Source organism: Monodon monoceros, unplaced genomic scaffold, assembly GCF_005190385.1.
Source record: "Monodon monoceros isolate NGI ecotype Baffin Bay Population unplaced genomic scaffold, NGI_Narwhal_1 Super_Scaffold_17, whole genome shotgun sequence".
NCBI classification, from domain to species: Eukaryota; Metazoa; Chordata; class Mammalia; order Artiodactyla; family Monodontidae; genus Monodon; species Monodon monoceros.
Window position 1 is genome coordinate 1,038,646 of NW_021703773.1, and position 22,043 is coordinate 1,060,688.

At 47.5% G+C, this 22,043-nt stretch overlaps 1 protein-coding gene across 7 annotated transcripts in view; it reads left to right on the top strand.

Moving 5' to 3' along the window:
- The first annotated feature begins 5,175 nt into the window (after positions 1-5,175).
- SH2D4A (SH2 domain containing 4A) overlaps positions 5,176-22,043 on the top strand; it is a 74,172-nt gene continuing 57,304 nt past the window's right edge. For 2 of the 7 annotated variants that reach the window (XM_029226600.1, XM_029226601.1), the window contains exons 1-2: positions 6,080-6,245; positions 10,473-10,847. In XM_029226600.1, the coding sequence (XP_029082433.1) occupies positions 10,667-10,847 (181 nt within the window). In that variant the 5' untranslated portion in view covers positions 6,080-6,245; positions 10,473-10,666. Of the gene's footprint in view, positions 5,937-6,079; positions 6,246-6,490; positions 10,848-22,043 lie in introns of those variants that run through there. The other 5 variants (XM_029226596.1, XM_029226594.1, XM_029226598.1 and 2 more) reach the window with 5 other exon arrangements.

Genomic DNA, 22,043 nt, shown 5'->3' on the forward strand with positions numbered 1-22,043 from the left:
GATAAAATACATAAAATGCCCAAGTCTATCTGAAGGAATTTATAATCTAGCTGGAGAACCAACAGCAATGAAACAGTTGAATAATAACTCAAGATGGTGCATTCCTAAAATTGCAAGATTGATCATGTAAATAATCATCCTTCTGGGTCAGAAAATGCTATGTATTTCAAAACAATAGTTGCTCACGTGTGTGTCATTCACATCATAGGGATAAAAGATTTACATCATTGCACATAATGAATAATAGTTAGAAAAATAAAAAAGCATTAAGGGAAAATAAAAATAAGGCATATGGTTCTGTGGCAGGATAATAATATAATCCCCATGAGATTATCCCCTCCTTTCATACAGACTAGCGTCTCAGGTCAGAACATTCAAGTTACATGAGCCATTCCTGGGGTTAAGATAATTCCTCAAAACACACTGATGAGTTCTTAGGCTGCAAAGCTACTTAACCTTAATTTCCAAAAATAAGCTTACCCAGACTCTGCAGGGAGGCACTGATTCTCTCTGGGCAAGCCCAAATTTAGATTCCTTCAGCTCGTCAACAAACATGTGTTCAGTATCTACTCTATATCACAGCCTGGGCTAGGCTTGGGGGCTGCAAAAATAATGAGACAAAGCTCCAGCCATCCTATGCACACAGGGAGAATGACAGGGTGACAGAGGCAGTAGGGTGTGGGGAAAAGGGCCTTGGACTAGGTGTGGGAAGACCCGAGTCCCAGCCCTGGTCCACTACTACCCAAGCTAATGTATAAACCAGGCAAATCATGGAATTGCCCTGAACCCAAGTGTCCCCATTTGTCAATTAAGATCAAAAGGCCTATCTCACCAAACATGTTGGGAGGACTGAAGGAAATCATAGCTTGAAAGTGCTCTGAAATGTTGGTCTGTACAGATTTACGGTGTCATGATGATTTAGTGCACACTCGGAGGACTAGAAACCATTTCTATCTGACATTAAGTGTCATCTCTTTAGTGACATATGTTACTTCCTTGGAGTCTAACTAGGAAATGTTATTGAAAGGAAAAAACAGTAGGATTTGAGTCTTTTGTTTCCCAGGCATTTGATTAGACTTTTTTTTCAGCCATTTTGGGAGGGCTGCTCACCACACAGCAAAACTAGCAATAAAATTCATGCTTTCAAGCCCAAGTATTGACCAGAAATTCTCCTCTTCCATTAAAGACTCAAAGTAAGTTCTGGATGCTGGATGCATTCTTCCCCCTCTCATGTGTGAACCCCTCCCCTGCTAGGAAGGAGTACAGACGTGAGGCTCCCCAGGAAGCACCAATGGGAAGCAAAGCTCACTTAGGAAATCAGCTGAGTCATGTAGACGTTTAAAAAAAATCACCTCCACTCTCTTTATTCTTCTGGCGTTGATTCCTCTGTTCCTTCTTCTTACATCTCTTCCTCTGGGCAGAGTTTGACCCAAGGAAACACTCAGAATTGATTGATGGTTCCATCAGTACCTGCTTATTGCACTGAAGAAAGAGGGAGGGTCACAGCCTCAGGTCTGCCTTCTCCAGAGGGGCTGAAAATCTCGATGTGGCACCTGCAAGTCTCCTTCTGCAAGTGCTATGAGCACAGCCAGCAGAGCCCAGAGGGGAGACCTGTGCCCCATAGCTGCCCTCGAGCTGGTGCAGCCCCGAAGAGGCTCCTGTCTGCCCCTTCATCACCAGACAGAGGTGCTTATGTTGGAAGAGAAACACAGGTGATGGTTCCCTTCATTCTTACTCCTGAACTCAGTAAAGTAAATGATCTGGTTAATTTATTATAGTATAATAACTCTGTAAAGACTGTATGTCAGAAACTCTTTGTTTTCATTCTGTTTTCACCAATAAAGCTCTGTTATGGTTAACCTTGCTTTCCCCCCCATTTTTTTCAGCTGCAAAATGAGGTCCAGATAACGTCCAAATTCCTTCCAGCCCTAAACATTGTATATGATGTACTATCCTTTAGTGAGGACAGAGCTGTAGCATGCACTCCCAATGACGGTTCCCAGTGTGGCTATATAAACTCTATGAATACAGACTCCTTTCTCCAAAGGGAGTCTGTCCTCTTTCATATTCCCTATTTATAAAGCATGATCTGTTATCTGTTGGCCATAACCTTCCATTATACTGGATGCTATACAAATGTCCTTGTTAAAATGCTGACATGCCAATAAAATCAACTCTCCAGTTTCAAACTTAAAACAATGGCATTCACCGTTGAGGCCATAAACTGGCTCTTCTTCAAACATACACTTAGGGGAAGAGGCATAGTAGCTTACTTTACCCCAGCGTAAGGCTCTCCTTGCTGCTAAAGAAGAGTATTTAGGCAGACAGAGTATAATGGGGGAGATGGCCCTAGAGGGCAGAACTAAAGAGCTATCCCCAGGAAAGGCAAGGACGTGAAGAGAAGAACGCCTGGAGCCAGGAGCCTAGGTGGGAGTCTTTGGGCCAGAGTGCGAAGCCCTGTCCTCAACTAAAAGGCCAGAGGGAACATCTGGGTTTCACAACCAGGAAGTAGTGAATGGAAGGAAAGAAGCAAAACTCAGGCCTACTGAGCAGCAGTGACGAGCCAGACACTGCATTTATGAAATGTGAGGCTGTCCATCCCCAGACAAGGTTGTGGGACTAACTTCAAGACCAGAACCAAGAAGGTGAACATCTAGTTTTATGTTTATTTTAAGAAAGTCTAGGGGCTGCCGTTACTACTCTTTCAAAATCTCCCTTAACCAATTAACTTTGTTCCCACATATTTTAGTGGTTCTCACCCTTGGCCACACCTTAGGACCTCCTAGGATGCGCTGGAAAAATGTTGATGTCTGTGCTCCATCCCATCCCCATCAAAAGAACCCCTTGAGGGGCTTCCCTGGTGGCGCAGTGGTAGAGTCCGCCTGCCGATGCAGGGGACACGGGTTTGTGCCTCGGTCCGGGAAGATCCCACATGCCGCGGAGTGGCTGGGCCCGTGAGCCACGGCTGCTGAGCCTGCGCGTCCGGAGCCTGTGCTCCGCAACGGGAGAGGCCACAACAGTGAGAGGCCCGCGTGCCGCAAAAAAAAAAAAAAAAAAGAACCCCTTGGGGGAGGGGACAAAGGGGCAAACTTTAAACCTCCCTTAGGTTATTTTAATATGTGCTTGAGAATTACTTCTGGGATCCCGGCAGTAAAGCTTTATAAAACTAAAATGAATCTGTGTAATTTTTGAAAAGATGGCACATAAGAAAGAGGTTAGGAAACCAAACCTGATTCTGAATCTGGTCCAAGATTAAGAGATGAGACTTTGGTTTTATTTGCATTAGGAGACCTACTCCAAGCTGCCTGGGAAGATCCAAGGATGCCAGGATGCTAGCAACGGCTTTTACAGAAACACAAGAAATGAGGAACGCTATGGTCTTGTCACCAGCCCATAGGGTGGGTTTGGAGGAAACAATTCCATAAAGGTCATTCAGCAGAAACATCAAAAATTAGAGTAATCGAATTAATTTAAAAATGATGTAAAGACCAATAATTTATCTTGATATTCATGAAGATGAAAAAATAAAAGCCACACAGAGTCATAAAGGAATGAAAATCGTTCAAAATCAAATCTAACTGCTGGCAAAAAACTGAAGACAAAGTAGCCCTTCAATACTTTAAAAAAAAAAATTGATGACTAAGATTTATTTTGAGATTTGGTCAATTTTTAGTAAAATTAAAATTTCTTAGTCTTTTTCTTTCACATCTACTTCACAGTCACTAAGGGACAAATGTATAGCTTACTTCTTGGAGAATTAAAAGCATGGCTGGACTTTCTGTTACTGATGATAAAATATGACAGGAAAAACATTATTGGTGTTTATGCTATTTTCTAAAGAAAACATCTGAAGGTAACTTTCATTTTCTATAAAACTCACACACTTATGAAAAGTGGTCTTCTTGGTCTTCCTGGCAGCACTGGGGCTGCTGTGTCTCACAGCTGGGGGGTGACCTATGCTTTGTCGCCTCTGCTCGGCGCCCCTCCAGCTGCACAGAGCCAGCCGCGTGGCTGTACATGGCAGCCTACAAGCAGGGATCTTAAGCAAAATTCTAAAAGGAATACCACGGAACGTGTTCATCAAAACATAGGCCATCTGCTTCATGGTATCCATTACTACAAACAAATGACTAATTTTAAAAATTAGTATAAAGTAAACAGATATTTAGCTCTTCTCTTGGAACACTGCCCTGGATGGGCATCGGTAACTCCTAAACACTCCTTTCAGAGGGGTCTGTGACTCGCCTGTGGCCAGCAAGCAGGAGAGGCTCAGCCCCCAGCCCCTGCCAATGCCCAGACCTCACACTCGACAGGGGCACTGCTGGCATGTGAAGGCGGCAACCCTCCCACAACTCATCTTGGATCACGGGGTGGGGACATGCTTTCTTCTGAGGGCATGGGCCCAGAGGGAAAATAATTGAGGGCCTTATAATTAAGTAACAGAGCCATTGTTGTTTTTAGAGCAATAGAAAACATTTTAACTGTCTGCTTTAGAAATTAATGAAAAAATATATTTTCTGTATCAGATTATGCCAGTGGAAAGAGGAAATAACGGGTGATGGGAGAGAAGGAACAGAAAGGGAAGGTGGTGTCAGAGAGGGGGACAAGGTGAAGAGGATGAAGGGGGAAGCAGAGAAAGGAGAGGAGGAGAAGAGATATTTTACCAATACAGGAGCGAGGCCCATGGCAAGGAAGGTGCAGAGGAGGCGGCAGAGAAAAGGAAAGACACACCGGGCTCCTAACTGAGAGAATGATGCAGTGTACAGTCTGTGCTCAGTCAGGCTGTTAACATCCATTCAACCTGTGTACTGCGTGCCTGTTGTGTGCCTGGGTGTCAGGTAGGATTCAGACTTGCCTGGGATCAGTCCTGGCATCACGTTTATGATTTCAACGAGGCATAAAACATACACACAGCTACTGTACAAGGCAGTGCTGCCCCGAGGACAGCAGCAGGGCCCGGCTGTCTGCTCCCTGTGGGTCCCAGTGTCACGACGGGCCTGGCATCCAGCAGGTATTCATTAAATGCTTCTCGGATGTGTCAAATGCTAACTTCGTAGTTCTTCAACTGCTCCACCATACAGTGTTAGGGTTCACTCTGAGTTGGCCACAGCAGCCAGCTGGGGGCGGGGGGGGGGGGAATGACACTCCTGCCAGAAACACCCTACAGGCCATTCATTTAATAAGCAGTGGGAACCAAACCCAACCAGAAATTCTTCCCTGATAGGATCCCTAGAATAGTTCTTAAATAGCTCCTAGGGAGTCCTGACCTCTGCCCCCAGGTTCTACCTTTGAGTATCTTCCGAGGTCTGGAGAGGCTAGAAATGGGTTTCATTTCTGAAGGAGCAAGTCACGTGGGCTGCGTAGACGAGGTCCACACTCGCCGTTTACAGCCTCTCTCCCGGACACCTGCGACCTGGGCGTCACCAAAGCAGGCTGTTTGCTTCACACATTCTGAACGTTCCTCTAGACGTAAAATGCCCTCCAACGTTTCCGCTCTGCTTCTGCTGAACTGTCCTCCCAGATTTCCTTCTCCGTCCGCAGCCAGCTCCTCCCCCGTGCGACACCCCGACCTGGCCTGGCCACAGTCCACGGCCTTCCTTTACCCTCTTTCCTTCTCGCCGCGTTTCTTTTATTTTCTCCCCTCTCTCCGCTGTCTTCATCTTTTCCAACGTTTCTTCTCCTTGGTCCTGGCTCCCTACGAAGCCACACCCATGCGGACAAGCGCCGGAGAGTTTGATAATTTACTTCAGGTCAACAAAAGGGAAAGAAAAAAAAAAAAGTGAGCTCCAGCGACGCCGTAGCAGAAGCTCAGCCCGTGCCGCTGAGAAGGTCCCGCCCGCCTGCATGGGCCCCACCTGCCAGGACGCCCGGCGCCCGGCCGGGACCCGCCGCGGCCCGCGGGACACGCGTGGAGGGATGAGCCCCGGCGGCCGCAGGTGCGGGCGGCCCGGGCGGGCCTGGACCACGGGCGGGGTGGGCGGGGACGTGCTCGGCCCACGCCTTCCCCTCCCTCGGCGCCCGACGGCCCCGGGCGGCCCAGCCCCGCGTAGGCTGGAGGCGGCCGGGAAGGGCCGGGAGGAGCCAGCGAGCGTGGGGGTTCCCGCGGGTCCGGGTCCCGCCGGCCGGCCCCACGCTCCTCCGCCCGGCGGGCTCAGGTGCCGGCGGAGCGGTGTCCGGTGTCGGGTGTCCGGTGTCGCAGCAACGGCGGGAGAGCCGCGGCGCCGAGGTTCAGGCCGGTGGTCGTGGTGAGGGGCGCGCGGGGCCGCGGGGCGCACAGCCAGCTCCGGCTCCGGGCCGGGTCCCCGAGGGGCGCGCGCGGGGTTGCCCGGGAGGGAGCGCGCGGGCGGCGGGGTGGGGTCGCGTGGGGGTCGCGGGCGGGGGAGGACGGCCTGCCGGGCGCGCGCGGGCCGGGCGGCGGGGACGCTTCCCTCTTTCGAGGGCGCCGTGGGTGCGGGGGAAAGGCGCGGGGCTCGGGGTGGGCTCGCCGCCCCCAGAAGACGGGCCCGGATGGTGGCCGCAGGCGGCCCGGCGGTGACCTTCCCCCGCCCTCGGGTTCGCCGGGCGCCCCTGGGGTGGCGTTAGGGGCAGCGGCGAGTCACTGTGCAGGTTCGCTCAGAGTCGTCTTTACCCCGCCAGAGTCACAGGAAGGAGGCAGGCGAGCTCCCCTCTTTCTAAACTTAGTCCCTGCTCGCCTCCTGAAGGGCTTTGTTTGACTGCCTGCTTAATAGAACAAGGACTTGGATACAGGTTTTTTTTTTTTTTTTTTGAGTGAAGAAGTAAGTGGAAGGCGTATGCGGGCATAGATCTGGCATGAGTGGAGTTTCTGGGTAAATCCGTGTACAGTGATTTCAAATATCTGAAGAGGGGTGTATATTTACAAAATTTACCAAATTGCTGTCACCCTTGGCAATTCATTTTATCCTCAAAGATAGCCCTTGTGCAGATAGATTAATAACATAAAGTTGAGTAAGATAACTGAAAGTCTGAAAGCAGAGCTGGCTGTTTTAAAAGAATTAGAATTCAAACTATATTCTTACCATTAAAGTTATACCGTCCATATCACACTATTTTTATTATTGATTTGGCTGTATCTCTGGCATTTGGGGTAAGGTCTCAGAGTCATTAAAATACAATTAAAAAAAAATAGGACAGTGGCTCTGGAAAGTGTGAGAGCTAGGCCACATCTCTAGGCATCCTGAAAGACAACTGTGAACCATCAGAAATTTATTTTTGGAAAAAGTAGCAGACGTGGACTTGTTGCTTGTCATTTCTGTCTTTTAAGAAAAGTGTTGTACAAGAAGAAAACCGAGTTAGCCGAGCTTTCCTTTTTACTGGATCTTGCATAAGTGGAAGCCTGCTGCCCTCAGTGTGTTAGACACGGAAAGTCATGCCCGTTTGAATCAGTAGCAGCACTGATTGTCCGGGATAAAGTGGGGAAACCCTGGTCAGCTAATTTCCTCATTTCTACTTCCTCTACCCCGGCTCCACTTGTCTCCGTAACTCCCCGCTAGATTATATGGCCTAGACCTCAGATTACAAAGAGTCACAGTTCAGGCTCATTTCACGGTGAGGAAACTCCCTACAGGGAAGTGAAGTGACAGCCCAGAGACACACAGCCCGCAAGGCAGAGCTGGCCGTCCCGTAAGTGGCCTGAGCTGTATTTGAGGAAGGCGTTCGTTCACACCACTGGGAGTCCACAGCCTCAGCGTGGCAGGCAGTGCATATTATTCAGCAGCCTCGCCCCACAAGCATGTTGTCAGCTGGGTCCCCAAGTTTTCTCTGAGGACAGAGGGAAGCCAGTGTCTTTCCCTTAAGGGCCATTAGTTATCTTTAATGCCAAAAAAACCCATGTTTGCTACAAAAGGCGAAACAGCACAAAATGGAAGCTGTGAGAGATTGAACGTGTCATCCCCGAGGTGCAGAGCAGCCCTGCACCCCACGGCCCGCCCGCGCTGCTCCCAGGGACAGTGGGAGGGGGAGCCAAGGAGACTGAGTGCCCGGTGAATGCCGTGGGCAGCATCGTCCACGCCTGGGCCGGCATGGCGGTCATTTCCCGCTGTCCTTCCTGGGGTGGGGGCTTTTCAATACCTGGCCTCCTCTGAGCTCACCTGCAGTTGCAGGGGTGAGGCTTCTGCCCCCGAGAGGGACCCTGCTTCATGTGCTTTCGGTTCGTTTCCGCTCTCGCGAGAACTTGCTGGTTTTCATTCTAAAACTTCACCAGTTGTACCGCATCCCGATGATGCTCTGATTCTGGGTTCACAGACTCTGCTGTATTGACTTGGAGCCAGACCGCCCGGCGTACGCCTTTCCATCTTCTATAAAATGGGGACAGTGAGGGACTGAACTCCAGGATTATGGCAAAGATTCATTAGTTACTGCATGTCAAGCGCTCAAGGTAGTGGCTGCGCGGCAGGTGTCAGCACTTGTGACCAGGAGCGCTCTGGGTGGGGAAGTGGGGGGGGGGGATTTGGCCCTTTCAGGGTTTTAGTTTTTAGGCTCAACCCACACTGTCCCTGTTGCTGGGAGTCACCCGATTCAAACTGGGAAACAGAGTGGAAGCCTCCAGCTTCACTGGGCTGCTCCCCTCCCCATGTTTAATTTCTGTGAAAGTCAGCCCCTGCTCAAGGAATGTGCCAGCATAAGGACATTTACCGGAATGTCAAGGACTCTTTCACTTTGGTTTCTTACCACTTGGTCTGGGAGCACCGGAGTCCAGTGAGCTGAGGACCTGCATTCTTTCTGCGGTTCTGACACCTACAGATAAGAGCTCAGCCTCCGGAAACCACCCTTTAGTGTGGATTTAGTTGGCCCACCCCTGGAGAAGCTGTGAGACCCAAGAGTCAAGAAAGCATCACAGAACTTCAGTACTGTGGCCGTTACAGCCTTTGAAGATCACCTCAAAGCAAAATACAAAGCTAGCCAGGGAGCCGGGGGCGGGCATGGCTGACTGAGTTAAAGTCAGACAGTGCCTTTAATTAAAATTTTCTCTTAACGTTGTGTTCCATTTGAGTTTTGGTAGTTGAATGCGGCAGATTGTAGGATGCAGTTAACGGGAGTCGTGGTAGCCTCAGTAAAGGTCCCTGCTACACAATGACTCGTTAGTGAATCGAGCTATGTGTTGTGTATGCAAACCACTCTGGGTACCCTGGCTCTTGGGCTGTTGCTCATGCTTCTCTCGGAAGACGGGTGTAAATGGAGAAACAGATGCATGAGGAGGACTATGAAAAGGTGAAGCTGCAGGGGCCTCCCAGGGGTGAGAGGAGCATCACAGTCTGGCTGGAGAAGGACCAGGTGATGGAACTGGGAGAGCCATGGTGTGGCTAAGTGACTAGTCTGAGGTTTAAGAGCATTTGAACTTAGTTTGGAGAAAAAGATATTTGAGAGGGCGTGGCTAGGTGGTGGGATTATTGAGGCATTGTAAGCACAAAAGGATTCGTCAGTTTCTTAGACCATAGGTGATCCTGGAAAGTCGAAATAAGTAAGCTTTTTTTGTGTATCCTATTATACTGGAACCAAATAAACATCTTTTTTTTTTTTCCAGAATGGAAATATATACATTATTTCCTTCTGATTACAAAAATATGAAGGTTTGGTATATTTTTTTAAATAGACCAAATAGAAACATGTGAAGTAGAATGAAACCGCAGTGGGGTAGGCACCCCCATGAAACAACCTGTGTGCTTAGGTCCAAGGTTCCTTCCTCTGAGAAACTCTCTTACAGAGTCAGGACCCTTTGTGATGAGCCTGGTCACCTCCACTCCCCCAGTTTATCTGGTCTGTAAATTTAGATCCTATTAAATTAGGTTATCTGGAAGAGGTACACCTAAAACCTGGTGACCTTCCAAAATGTACATGAATGTTCTCTCCTGCACCTGCACAGTTTTCATGGTTCTAGTGTGTTGTCTGAACATTGTATTATCCTTTTGTGAAGATGAAAGTACATAATTGTGTTTATTTAGTGCTACTTTTAAGGAGAAATGGGAAAATGGCACTGTGGTCTAATGTTTATTTCTTCTTTTTCCTTCCTTGAGCATGGCTTAGGTTTGGTTTGGGTTTGGGTGGGTAATTCTGAGAAATCTCAAAAACGGTATTTCCTTTTGAAATAACTTCTTTTAATTTTTCCCTGTGCCTTTGTCTCTTTAACTCTGTTCTTAGCCACGGACATAGTGGTTTGTTGGGCTCTGAGGTAATAGTATGTTTGCTTAGTTGGGAGAAGGCCAAACCTCTGTTCATTTTTTTGTTTCCCTGAGATTGACCTGTTAGGGTTTGTTTTGGTTTTTGATAAAGTATCTTTGGAAATTACAGGATACAGGTTACACAAACTCTTAACAAAGCTTGCTTCAGCTTTCTTGTGAAATGAAAAGCAATACTGTATTTCCTCCAAGCTTTATTCCTAAGCCTGTCCTGGCCCCATGTCTGCACATTTTAACACTTTTTAACACGGCCTGCATTTTGCCTGCTGCTCTTTGCAGGTTCATGAGTGGCGTTTTGGACAGGATGCTTGGTGCCGGGAACCCAGAGCCAGTTTGTTGAATTACTGTCCCAGCCCCTCGAGTCTCGGGGAAGGTCTGTGGGTGCCTCCCAGGGCCAGCCCAGGTGAAGGCAGCCCTGGAAACCATTTTCAAGAACTTTTGCCACAGGTGTAAAAGACTCCACCCTTGCAAAGATGCTGAAACAGATACTGTCGGAGATGTACATAGATCCTGATCTGCTGGCAGAGCTCAGCGAAGAACAGAAACAGATCCTGTTCTTCAAGATGAGGGAGGAGCAGGTCCGCCGATGGAAAGAAAGAGAAGCAGCAATGGAAAAACAGGAGTCCTTGCCAGTGAAACCCAGACCAAAGAAAGGTAAGCGGAGCCCGCCTTGCCTGGGAGCCTGCACATGGGATGCCTCCCCGCTCTTTCCCACGTTTCACACCAGTCAGAAGCAAGCCAGGTGTGAGGTCTAATTTGGCAGGTGGACCCTCAGTGTTGCTGAGATTTTAATGGTGCAGTTTATTGACTTGAAGTCTCCATGCTCGTGCATGTACACACACACACACACACACACACACACACGCACGCACATAGCAATTACCCTGGAGTTGTGAGGCCAAAAGCAGATCTCTTACTCGAAACCAGGCTGATCTTAAGCTGCAGTAAAAAGTCACCCGTGGAGCTGGACCTGAGGGGAATTAAGGAAGAGTTCCATCCCCATATTGTCACAGACAACTAATATTCTGCTACCAGCATACAAAGTCTTTGTGTCAAAATCTTTGTAGCAGTGCTGTTTGCATTTCCTAGATTCTAAGAGATATTTCTTTGAGTTTTCTTTTTTAGGGAGATTCACTCTTAAAATGCAAATACTACTAACAGGAAAAAAGTCATAATACTAATTTTTTAGTGTGAGATTATTTTTCAGATGTACTACGTCTTCCTGACTCAAGGAATCCCTGGTAACTTGAGAAGGCCTTTTGGGACCATGGGTGAGGAGGAATTCCTTGTACATCAGGCTTAAAGCATATACACACACAGATGTGGAAAAGCACACATTAACACACCCCCCCACACACACACGCACATTCTGTTATGGATGAATACCTATTTTGTTTAAAAAAAGCACAGTTTTCGGCTTTAAATTGTCAAAGTGTGATGGGGAGCCTTTATTGAGTAATAGTCAATAGAAAGTTAATTGGTCTTAGTGATTTATTCCGTGTCACTTCTTGCTATCATTTTGAAATTGTTAAACTGGGCATAGTTCAGAAAGCAAACCTGATGTCTTTACAGGAGATGGAGCCACATTTGTGCTCTGGGTGGGATCACCTCTGTAGGAGAGCATTACATTTTCTCTTAAAGGCAAAATGCTTGTAGGTTTTGCCTCTTTACTTTGTATTTACTTTTAAAGTTGCACTTGTTCACTTATCAGTGTTTATGAAATCCTATATTTGGGATGCTTTTTCTGTAATAAAATGTTATCATTTGGAAAAAAACAACACAGTTTTCAAGGTCACTTACAGAGAGGTATTCAAGATCAATCTCTCTTCATTTTTCATTGAGCCAGGAAAAATTAAATTTGATAAAACCATTCAGGGTTTCAAAGATTGAGAACATGAATCTAACTTGTATACACAGACTCAAAAAGGAAGTCAGTTTAGTGACCTTTACCTTGTACTGCCTTTCATTAAAACCTTTTTCTAATTAAGCCTTTATTTTTCTTTTAAATATTTATTTATTTGGCTGTGCTGGTCTTCGTTGCTGCGTGCTGGATTTTCGTTGTGACATGCGGGATCTTTAGCTGCAGCATGCGGCATCTTTTAGAATCAAGCCTTTACAGTGATACGGAAATAAATATGAGCATCTCATTTATTATTACTATCATCATGGCAGCTATTTATTAAACACCTGTTTTGTCAGACACCACGCAAAGCACTTTTACGTACGTTATTTGTCATCTTCACAATATTTCTGCAAAATAGGTATCAGTTGTCCTGTTTTACAGATGGAAAATCTTCGAATCAGAGAAGTTCAGTAATAAATGCAAGGTCACACCACCAGTTAGTGCCCAGATCTTCTGGGTTTCACAGTACCCTACACTCTCCAAATAGATACTTGTTTTTCCTTCTAGAGGTAACGCGTCCAAACTGAAGCATGAGCTTTTATCTTTCCGAACTGGCTCCTTCATTTCCTTGCATCCTTCAGTCAGAGTTTACCAGGTATAACCAGGCCACTGGGCACCATGCTGGTTGTGAATATAACACACAGATGTGGTGTGTGACTCTGAAGCCTGGTGACAGCAGAAGGGCTCTTTCCCCTGGAATCGTTGGCCCAGGCTCTTTGAAACACTTTGGGCTTCTCATGTTTGCTGAATTGTTCTCCTCGTGCTGACTTAAGACAATAATTTCCGTTTCTTTGCTTAAGTTCTTCCTTTGCAGGGTTTGAATCTACCTCTTCAAAAACCTATGTTACTTTATAAGTTAAGTGATCATAAAAAATGTATGTTGATTTACACAGTGGAATAGGTGTATATCAACATACTTTTTAAATGATCACTTAACTAATCTAAAAAATACAACAAACTAGCGAATATAACAAAAGAAGCAGATTCACAGACGTAGAGAACAAGCTAGTTGTTACCAGTTGGGGGGAGAGGCAACGTAGGGGAGGAGGAGTGGGAGGTACAAACTACTGGGGGTAAGACAGGCTACAAGGGTGTAGTGTGCAACACGGGGAATAGAGCCAATATTTTGTAATAACTGTAGATGGAGTGTAACCTTTAAAATTGTATAAAAATTTTAAAAAGTAAATTAAAATCAGAAAAGAATCAAAAGAAAAAGGTGAAATTAATTTTAATATATTTATTTTACCCAAGATGCCCAAAATATTATATCAATATATAATGAATATAAAAGTATTAATGTGGTATTTTGCATTAATTTTCCTCCTACCAAGTCTCTGATCATTTACCTGTCTAGCACACCTAAGCCCAGAGCAGCCTCATTTCGTGTGCTCAGTAGTGACCTGTGGCCAGCGGCTACCAGACTGGACCCTGCAGCTTCCGCCCTCTCGTTATGCCCCAGCAGGCAGACGAGGTCCAGAATTCTGTCCCTCTCTAACAATCATATTTTCATGCTACATTTTGAAATGATTTTCTGATCTATTACTGAGTTAAATCCATACTTCTGATTGTTTTTTAGCCTCTCCTACTTTAGCCTGAGGATTACTGTAAGGTGGACATGCTCCTAGAATACACAATATGCTAGTTATCACTAAAAGTCTAGTGATGCTTTTTGAAAACTCACCACAGTAGGTTATATAGAGAAAAAAATGACCGGATGACAGTGAAAGAACTGCTAAGTGGTGAGCTAGAATGGTAAAGGAATGGGGTGGACATAGATATATTTATGAGCCAAGAAAAGGACAAGCTCAAAGCCACAGCCCAGCTATGAACCACTAAGGAAAAGTAGCACTTAAGTCAGCCAGACCGTCAAGGAGGAACGCATGCTGAGGGCTCAACAAGCAGCAGCTGGGGCCTTGTTCAGCCTGGGGAGCCCCAGCCATGATAACACGGCCTTGACTTTCTGTGGCTTGGTCACCAAAGACAGAGCAAGATGAGACACAGAGGAGACCTGTCTTTATAGGGGAAGTGGAGAAAGACTCTCAGACCTTTTCCTTTTCTGTAGTCAAAGAGGAACCACTGTGGTGCAAAATGTATTGTTCCAAGTGTTAAATTTAAGGGAGTAATGAACTTCTGTTGTGAAAAACTGATAGAACTAGTCTCATAGCATTGTGGTCAGAAAAGATGCTTGATATGTTTTCAGTTTTCCTAAATTTACTGAGACTTGTTTTGTGGCTTAGCACAAGATCTATCCTGCAAACCGTTCCATGAGCACTTGCAAAGAATGTGTATTCTGCTGCTTTTGGATGGAAAGCCCTCTGTATGTTCATAAAGGCTGTTTGGTCTAATGTGTCATTTAAGGCCCGTGTTTCCTTATTGATTTTCTGTCTGGCTGATCTGTCCATTGCTGTAAGTGGTATGTTAAAGTCCTGTACTATTATTGCATTACTGTCAATTTCTCCTTTGTCTGTTAACATTTGCCTTATATTTTGAGATGCTCATACGTTGGGTGCATATACAACTGTAACAATGTTACAATTGTTATATTTTCTTCCTGGATTGATCCCTTGCTCAGTATGTAGTGTCCTTCTTTGTCTCTTATAAGAGTCTTTATTTTATTTTATTTTAGTTTTTAAATTAAAAAAAATTTTTTTTTGCGGTACACGGGCCTCTCACTGTTGTGGCCTCTCCCGTTGCAGAGCACAGGCTCCGGACGCGCAGGCTCAGCGGCCATGGCTCACGGGCCCAGCCGCTCCGCGGCATGCGGGATCTTCCCGGACCGGGGCACGAACCCATGTCCCCTGCATCGGCAGGCGGACTCTCAACCACTGCGCCACCAGGGAAGCCCAACAGTCTTTATTTTAAAGTCTATTTTATCTGATATAAATATTGCTACTCTGGCTTTTGTTTTGTTTTGTTTTCCATTGGCATGGAATACCTTTTTCCATCCCCTCACTTTCAGTCTGTATGTGTCTCTAGATCTGAAGTGAGTCTCTTGTAGGCAGCATATATATGGGTCTTGTTTCTACATCCATTCAGCCAGCCTACGTCTTTTGGTTGGAGCATTTAGTCCATCATTTACAGTTAAGGTAATTATCAATATGTGTGTTCTTATTGCCATTTTGTTAATGTTTTGGATTCTTATTTTTAGGTCTTCCCCCCCACCCTTTCTTCTTTTGTTCTCTTCTCATGATTTGATGACTGTCTTTGTGTTATGTTTGGATTCTTTTTTCTTTTTCGTGTGTATATCTATTATAGGTTTTCGGTTTGCTGTTACCAGGAGGCTTTTGTATAGCAGCCTATATATATATATATACGTGATTGTTTTAAGTTGCTGATCTCTTAATTTCAGATGCATTTTAAAAACCCTGCTTGTGTACTTTCCTCCCTCACAATTACTATTTTTGATATCATATTTTACATCTAATTGTTTTGTGTACCCCTTAACCGGTTATTGTGGATATAGATGATTTTACTACTTTTGTCTTTTAACCTCCTTGCTAGCTTTGTGTGTGGATGATCTCCTACCTTTACGGTATGTTTGCCTTTTTCATTTTGTAATTTTCTTGTTTCTAGTTGTGGCCTTTTTCACCTAGAGGAGTTCCTTTAACATTTGTTGTAAAACTGCTTTTGTGGTGCTGAATTCTTTTAGCTCTTGCTTGTCTATAAAGATTTTGATATCTCCATCGAATCTGAATGAGAGCTCTGCTGGGTAGAGTATTCTTGGTTGCAGGTTTTTCCCTTTCATCACTTTAAATATATCGTGCCGCTCCCTTCTGACCTGCAGAAAAATCAGCTGATAGTCTTATGGGACTTCCCTTGTATGTTATTTGTTGCTTTTCCCTTGCTGCTTTTAATATTTTGTATCTTTAGTTTTTGTCATTTTAATTACAGTGTGTTTTGGTATGTTCCTCTTTGGGTTCATCCTGTATGGGACTCTCTGTGCTTCCTGGACTTGGGTGACTATTTCCTTTCCCAGGTTAGGGAAGTTTTCAGTTATTATGGCTTCAAATATTTTCTCAGACTCTTTCCCTCTCTCTTCTCCTTCTGGGCCCCTATAATGAGAATATTAGTGCATTTGATGTTGTCCTGGAGGTCTCTTAAACTGTCCTCATTTCTTTTCATTCTTTTTTCTTTTTTCCTGTTCAGCAGCAGTGACTTCTGCTACTCTGTCTTCCAGCTCACTGATCCATTCTTCTGTATCATTTAGTCTACTATTGATTCCTTCTAGTGTATTTTTCATTTCAGTTATTGTATTCTTCTCTGTTTGGTTGTTCTTTATATTTTCTAACTCTTTTGTGAAAAAATTCGAACTTCTTGCTCTGTGCATCCAGTCTCCTCCAGAGATCTTTGATCATCTTTACGAGCACTACCCTGAACTCTTTCTTGGGTAGATTGCCTATCTCCACTTCACTTAGTTCTTCTTCTGAGGTTTTATCTTGTTCCTTCATCTGGAACATGTTCCTCTGTTGCCTCATTTTGTCTAAGTTGTTATTTGTATTTTTATGTATGTGGTAGGTTAGTTATGTTTCTCGGCCTTGGAAAAGTGGCCTTCTGTAGGAGGTGTCCTATGTGTCCCAGCAGCGCACTCCCACCTTGTCACTCAAGGTATAGGCTCTAGGGGTGCCCCCTAAGAGGACTGTGTCAGCCCTTCTGTCATAGGGGCTGAGTGTGCAGGCCATCTGGGGGGCTTGGTTGGTCCCCAGCCTGGTTGGTTCTCAGGCCCTGCCTTGTGTGGATGCTGCCGGCTGCTGTGTAGATGGATCTGGCCATGAGGTGACTGGTTGAGGAATCCTAGGGGGCCCTGGGGCTAGTGCTGGCTCACTGGTGAGTGGAATCAGGGTACCAAAGACTCCAGGGATATTGTGCACCCACTGACAGGTGAACGTAGGTCTTGGCGCTAGTGCTGGACTGCTGGCAGGCAGAGCCAGGTCCTGGAGTCTGGCTACAGGGCCCAGGGATCCCAGAACCCATTTCAAATCATTGGTGGTTGGGGAGCCAGTTGCTGGCACAGTTGGATCTGGGGTCTGGGGTGTCCTGAAGCTTGTGCTGGCCTGCTAGTGGGCAGGGCCAGGTCCCAGCTGGTCCCACAGTAGGGTCTGGTGAGCTGTGGGTGGGCTGGATCTGCAGGCTGTGGGATCATAGTTTTGTTGCTTCTGGTGTCTGCCTCCTGGCCAGTGAGCCTGGTCTAGAGACTAGTGCCTGCTTCCTGGAGCGAAGGGTCAGTGCCTGCCCACTGGTGTGTGGAGTTAGGTCTTGGCCCGCTGGTGGGCAGGGCCAAGTCTAGAGGTGTGTCTAGAGTCAGCTGTGGGCTCAGGAAGTCTTTAGGCAGCCTGCTTATGGGTGGGGCTATGTCCCCATCCAGTTGGTTGTTTGGCCTGAGGCATCCTAGCAGTGCTGCCTACAGGCTGTTGGGTGGGACCAGATCTTGGCGCTCATGAGCCAAGATGGCAGCCACCGACAGCAATGTTCTCGCAATAGAATGTTCCCAAATATGTCTGCCACCAGTATTTATGGGCCCAGGGTGATCCGTAGCCACCCTCACCTCTCTGGGAGACTCTCCAAGACCAACACGTAGGTCTGGCCCAGGCTTTTATCAAATTACTGCTTTTTGCCCTGGGTCCTGGTGCATGTGAGATTTTGTGTGTGCCCTTTAAGAGTGAAGTCTCTCTTTCCCCCACTCCTGTGGGGCTCCCGAGATTAAGCCCTGCTGGCCTTTAAAAGTCAAATGCTCTGGGGGTCATCTTCCTCGTGTAGGAACTCTGGGCTGGGGAGGCTGATGGGGGCTCAGCATGCTCATTCCTGTGGGAGAACCTCTGCAGTACAATTGTTCTCCAGCCTATGGGTCACCCACCTGGCGTACATGTCTCGTTGTGACTCCTTCTGTATGTCTTTAGTTGTAGAAGGTTCTGGTCTTTTCCACGGACAGTGGTTCTGCAGATAGCTGTGACGTTGGTGTGCTTGTGAGAGGGGGTGAGTCAGAGTCTTTCTACTCCATCATCTTGGGCAAACTCCTCTTTTGATTTTTTAGTTGGGCTACTAGAAAATGTATAATGACAGGCAGAGCGCCCATTGGACAGCACTGCTCTAGACAGTAAACATGGCACCAGCCAGCACTGATTGAGCTGACGGCATGTCAGACCTTGAACTCTGTGATTAAATATATCATCTCATTAGATGATCACAGCCAAGCCTGGAGCTGAGTTACCGCTCACTTTCTACAAGTGAGGAAAATGAGGCCGAGGGACCTTAATAACTTGCCCAGGCCAGCAGCTAGTAAGTGACCCTGAGTCTGACTCTCCCGGAGCCAATGCTGTTGACAAACGTACCACCTGTTCAGCTTACCTGGATCTTTGTAACAGTTCCTGTTGTCTTCAGGTGCCCTGCTCGCGTCTGAACACGTGCTTGCATCGGCGTCCTGCCGTGGAGCATTTATTCTGTAAGAGTCTCTCTGGTAACACACACAAAGGAGGCTGCCTAGCAATGGACCTCTCTCCAGCTGGCAGAAGCCTCACGCAGGAGGCTGGGCTCTGGGCGCCGTGTGTGGTGCCCGAGAGGCTCCACGTGTGCCCCTGAAACAGACTCGGGCTTGTGAAATTTCATTTGTGGATTCTCAGGCAAGTTCCTTTATGCAAAACCTTCCCTTTTTCATGAAATGATGATAAAGCCTTGCTTTGTGCCACCTGCCGTGTCTACTTCCTCCCCTCCCTTCATTCCTGACCCAGCACGGTGACCTCTGTTGCTAGAGTCAGTTCTTACGTCAGTCGATTCCTCAGCTGCGTCTGACCCTGTGAGCTGCCTCTCAGAGTCTCTTGTTGGTGTCGTGGTCACTTGCTGTCTCCATGACGGCTTCTTTTTCGTCTCTGCCTGACCCTGAATACCCGTGTTCCCCAGGGGAGTCTCACTCTACACCGGTGGTTGGTAACCTTGAGGTGGGATTGAGGGGCCCATAGACTCCATGGAAAACTTATGAAAAGCTTGGACCAGGAAAATGCACACAGAGGATGTTTCGTGTAGTTTCCCAATGTTCACAGACTCCCTGAGGCTCATTCACAGACTCAGAGACTAGGTTAAGGTTAGGGTCTCTGTATTCTCTCCCTGGGGCATCTCTTCTGCTCTTTATGTCAGACTCTCACACCTGTATTTCAAAGCCAGACCTTTCACCTGAGCTTTGGTTTCCATGTCAGTTACCCAATGAGCATCTCCGCTTAGAAGACCCTTAGGCCCTGCAAACTTGATGCAAAACCTAGTTAATCACCATCACCATGGTTCTCCCCACCCCCAGGCCTGGTCCTGCCTCTCAATCTCCACCATGATCTGTGGCCCTGAGTCACCAAAGCCAGAAACCCGGGAGTCCCCTGGTTACTCCTGACCTCACTGCACCCCACCTGCTCCATCCCAGGGAGGTTTCCCCCACCAACCTGCTTGTCTGTTAGTGTGTGCCAGCCAGAAGCCTTGTATTTATGTTGTTTCATTTAATCCTCGCAAGAATCCAGGGAGGTGAACGTTGCCCCCCTTATTCTTACAAATAAGGAAACAAACTTGGAGAAAGTAACTTGTGTGGGTCACCGGTGGAGTCAGGGTTTGAACTCAGGTGCAGATCTACTCCAGGTCTGTTCTGAGCCACTGGTCCCAGCCCTGTCTGTGCCCCTCACTCTGGGCTGGATAGTGTAACGGACTTGGCGTCTTATGCGTTGAGCACCGGATGCAGATGCTCACTGGCTGCCCTTCCCTTTCGCCTCCACGAGCTGTGGAGTCAGCGGGCCTCCCTCCTGGCTCACCTTCTCACTTGTCTGTGCCACCGCCTGCTTCCCTGGACCATGGTGCCATGCACATTCTCCAACTTCCTTCCTGTCCTTTTGTCTCTATAGTAAGCATAAATATTTTTGAAGTTTTAAAGGATGGACCTGTGTTAGTAACTGCAGGATTCTTACCAGGTTAACTTCAGGAAGTGCCTGTAGGACTGGGCCTTGTCCTTCACTAAATGCACATGAGGCTGGAGCTGTCCAGCTCTGCAGGGCCGTGAGGGCACATGCCAGTGACCCCACACCCAGCTTGCTCAGCAGAGCCCTGCACTTTCTCCATTTCCTGCCATTCCTGTTGGCGGGTTTCCTTTCTTGCTCTCAAAAGTATTTCCGTTTGGACAATGCATCAGAGGTGGCTCTAAACACAGGTTTTACCATCTCACAGCCGAATTTTGAATTCTGGTTCCAGTTTCACCGCCTCTATGATCTTGGGCAAGCTACCCTCCCTAAGCCTCAATTTCCTTGTGGTCAAGTAGGGTTAGTAACAGCCTCGGTGGTGCTCTAAGTATTTCAAGGCAGACCTGGCACGGGCATCAGTCAGAAGGGACATGGCCATAGCACCCGAGTCCCGGAGGCCCCACCGGCCAGGCATTCATTCACCCTTTGGTTTCTGGGTTGGAGGTGGGTGACCGAGAGGAGCGGCCAGAGTGGTGGGAGAGTCCTGGGATGTTGTGAGTTCAGGGAGCATATGGACACGGCAGCCTGGGGTTGGTAGGAGCCCTGCTTCCATCAGCCCTGGTGTAGTTCATGCATGATGCGTTAGGGGCCCTGGTTCTGTTGCTCTTCCGGCTTCTGTTCTCCAAGTCCATGGTCTTCTCTCAGTGGGGGTAGAGCATGCAATTCTCCCTCTCTCCATCCCTCTCCCTCTCATGTGCACCTGCTACTGTGCTCGTCCCTCCAAGTGGAACAGTCGGAGTGGAGACCAGGTGCTGACTCTGAGGCACAGTCATAGCCCCAGGGGTCGCGTTGACCTCAGTGGAGGTCACACACACCACACCTCCGGGTGCTGCCTCCTGCCCCCTGCGGGCCCAACACGCGCTGCATGAGCGGCGTCACGCTCCCCCGTCAGAGCGGAATGGGCCTGGCCATGGCCTTGCCAGGGACGTGCGTGACCCGTCACTGTTTTCGTGTGACATTCTACAGCACTGCCTCTTGAGTCCCTAAGAGCAAACTTGAGAGCACTGCAGCACAGAAACATGAGTTGAAGACTGGGAAACAAGCTCATAATTCAATGGAGGTGCTGTAACAGGTCCCTCTCTCACTGTCCTCTGAGTTGAAGTCAGCAGGAGGCCCAGGACACCTGGAGAGCATTAAGTCAGGACGAGTTGCAGTGCCTGCCCTATTAACACCCCTCATGCTTGTACCTTTACCTTAAGGACGCACACTGGGAACTGAACGTGGTTCCGTGCAGCCAGGTTTCAACTCTAAGCAGCCGAGCTTTTCTCTCTCCTCAAAAGCACCCTCTTTCCCTGCTCTCTCCTGTCCCTGTGTCCCCATCCCCGGCCTGGTCCCTGGCGTCCATACTCCTTCCCCTCGCAGCAACCCAGTGGAAGCGTCCACATTCCCCTGAGCGCCTGGGCTGCTCTGTCCTCTCCACGGGTACAGCAGGTCATGGCAGGAGCTCAGTGATGCCTGCTGAGCCCCGCCGAACCCTCTTTGCTCCTCCCCTAGTAACTTGTGCCCAGTCCTTTGTGCCCCATGCAACCTGCCCCGTCTGTCTGAAGTGACCGTCTCTGAGGTCGGAACCTCTCCTCTCCTGGAGGCAAGGCATCCTCCCCACTCTCCTTCCAGTTATTTAGGAGTCAGAATTCCCCCTCCCTCTTTTTCCTTTTGAATCAGGACTCTCCTTCCCCTGTCTTTTCTTCTGTGTCCTGACGAAGCACATGATTTTCCGTGGGTCTCTCCTGGGTTTCATTCTCCGGGCCAGCGGTGTCCACGATGGCATCTGTAAAGTAATCCCCACATTCACACTGTGCATTCCACCTCACTCTAAACTTCAATTCCATGTTTCAGGTATGTGCTCAACCTTGCCATCTGGGTTTCTAGTAAAACTGAAAATAGTTTATTCTTCGTTTCCCAAAACGTTCACTACCTAACTCCTCAAACACATGTATTTTCTTGACGTCACTGTTTATCATCCCACGT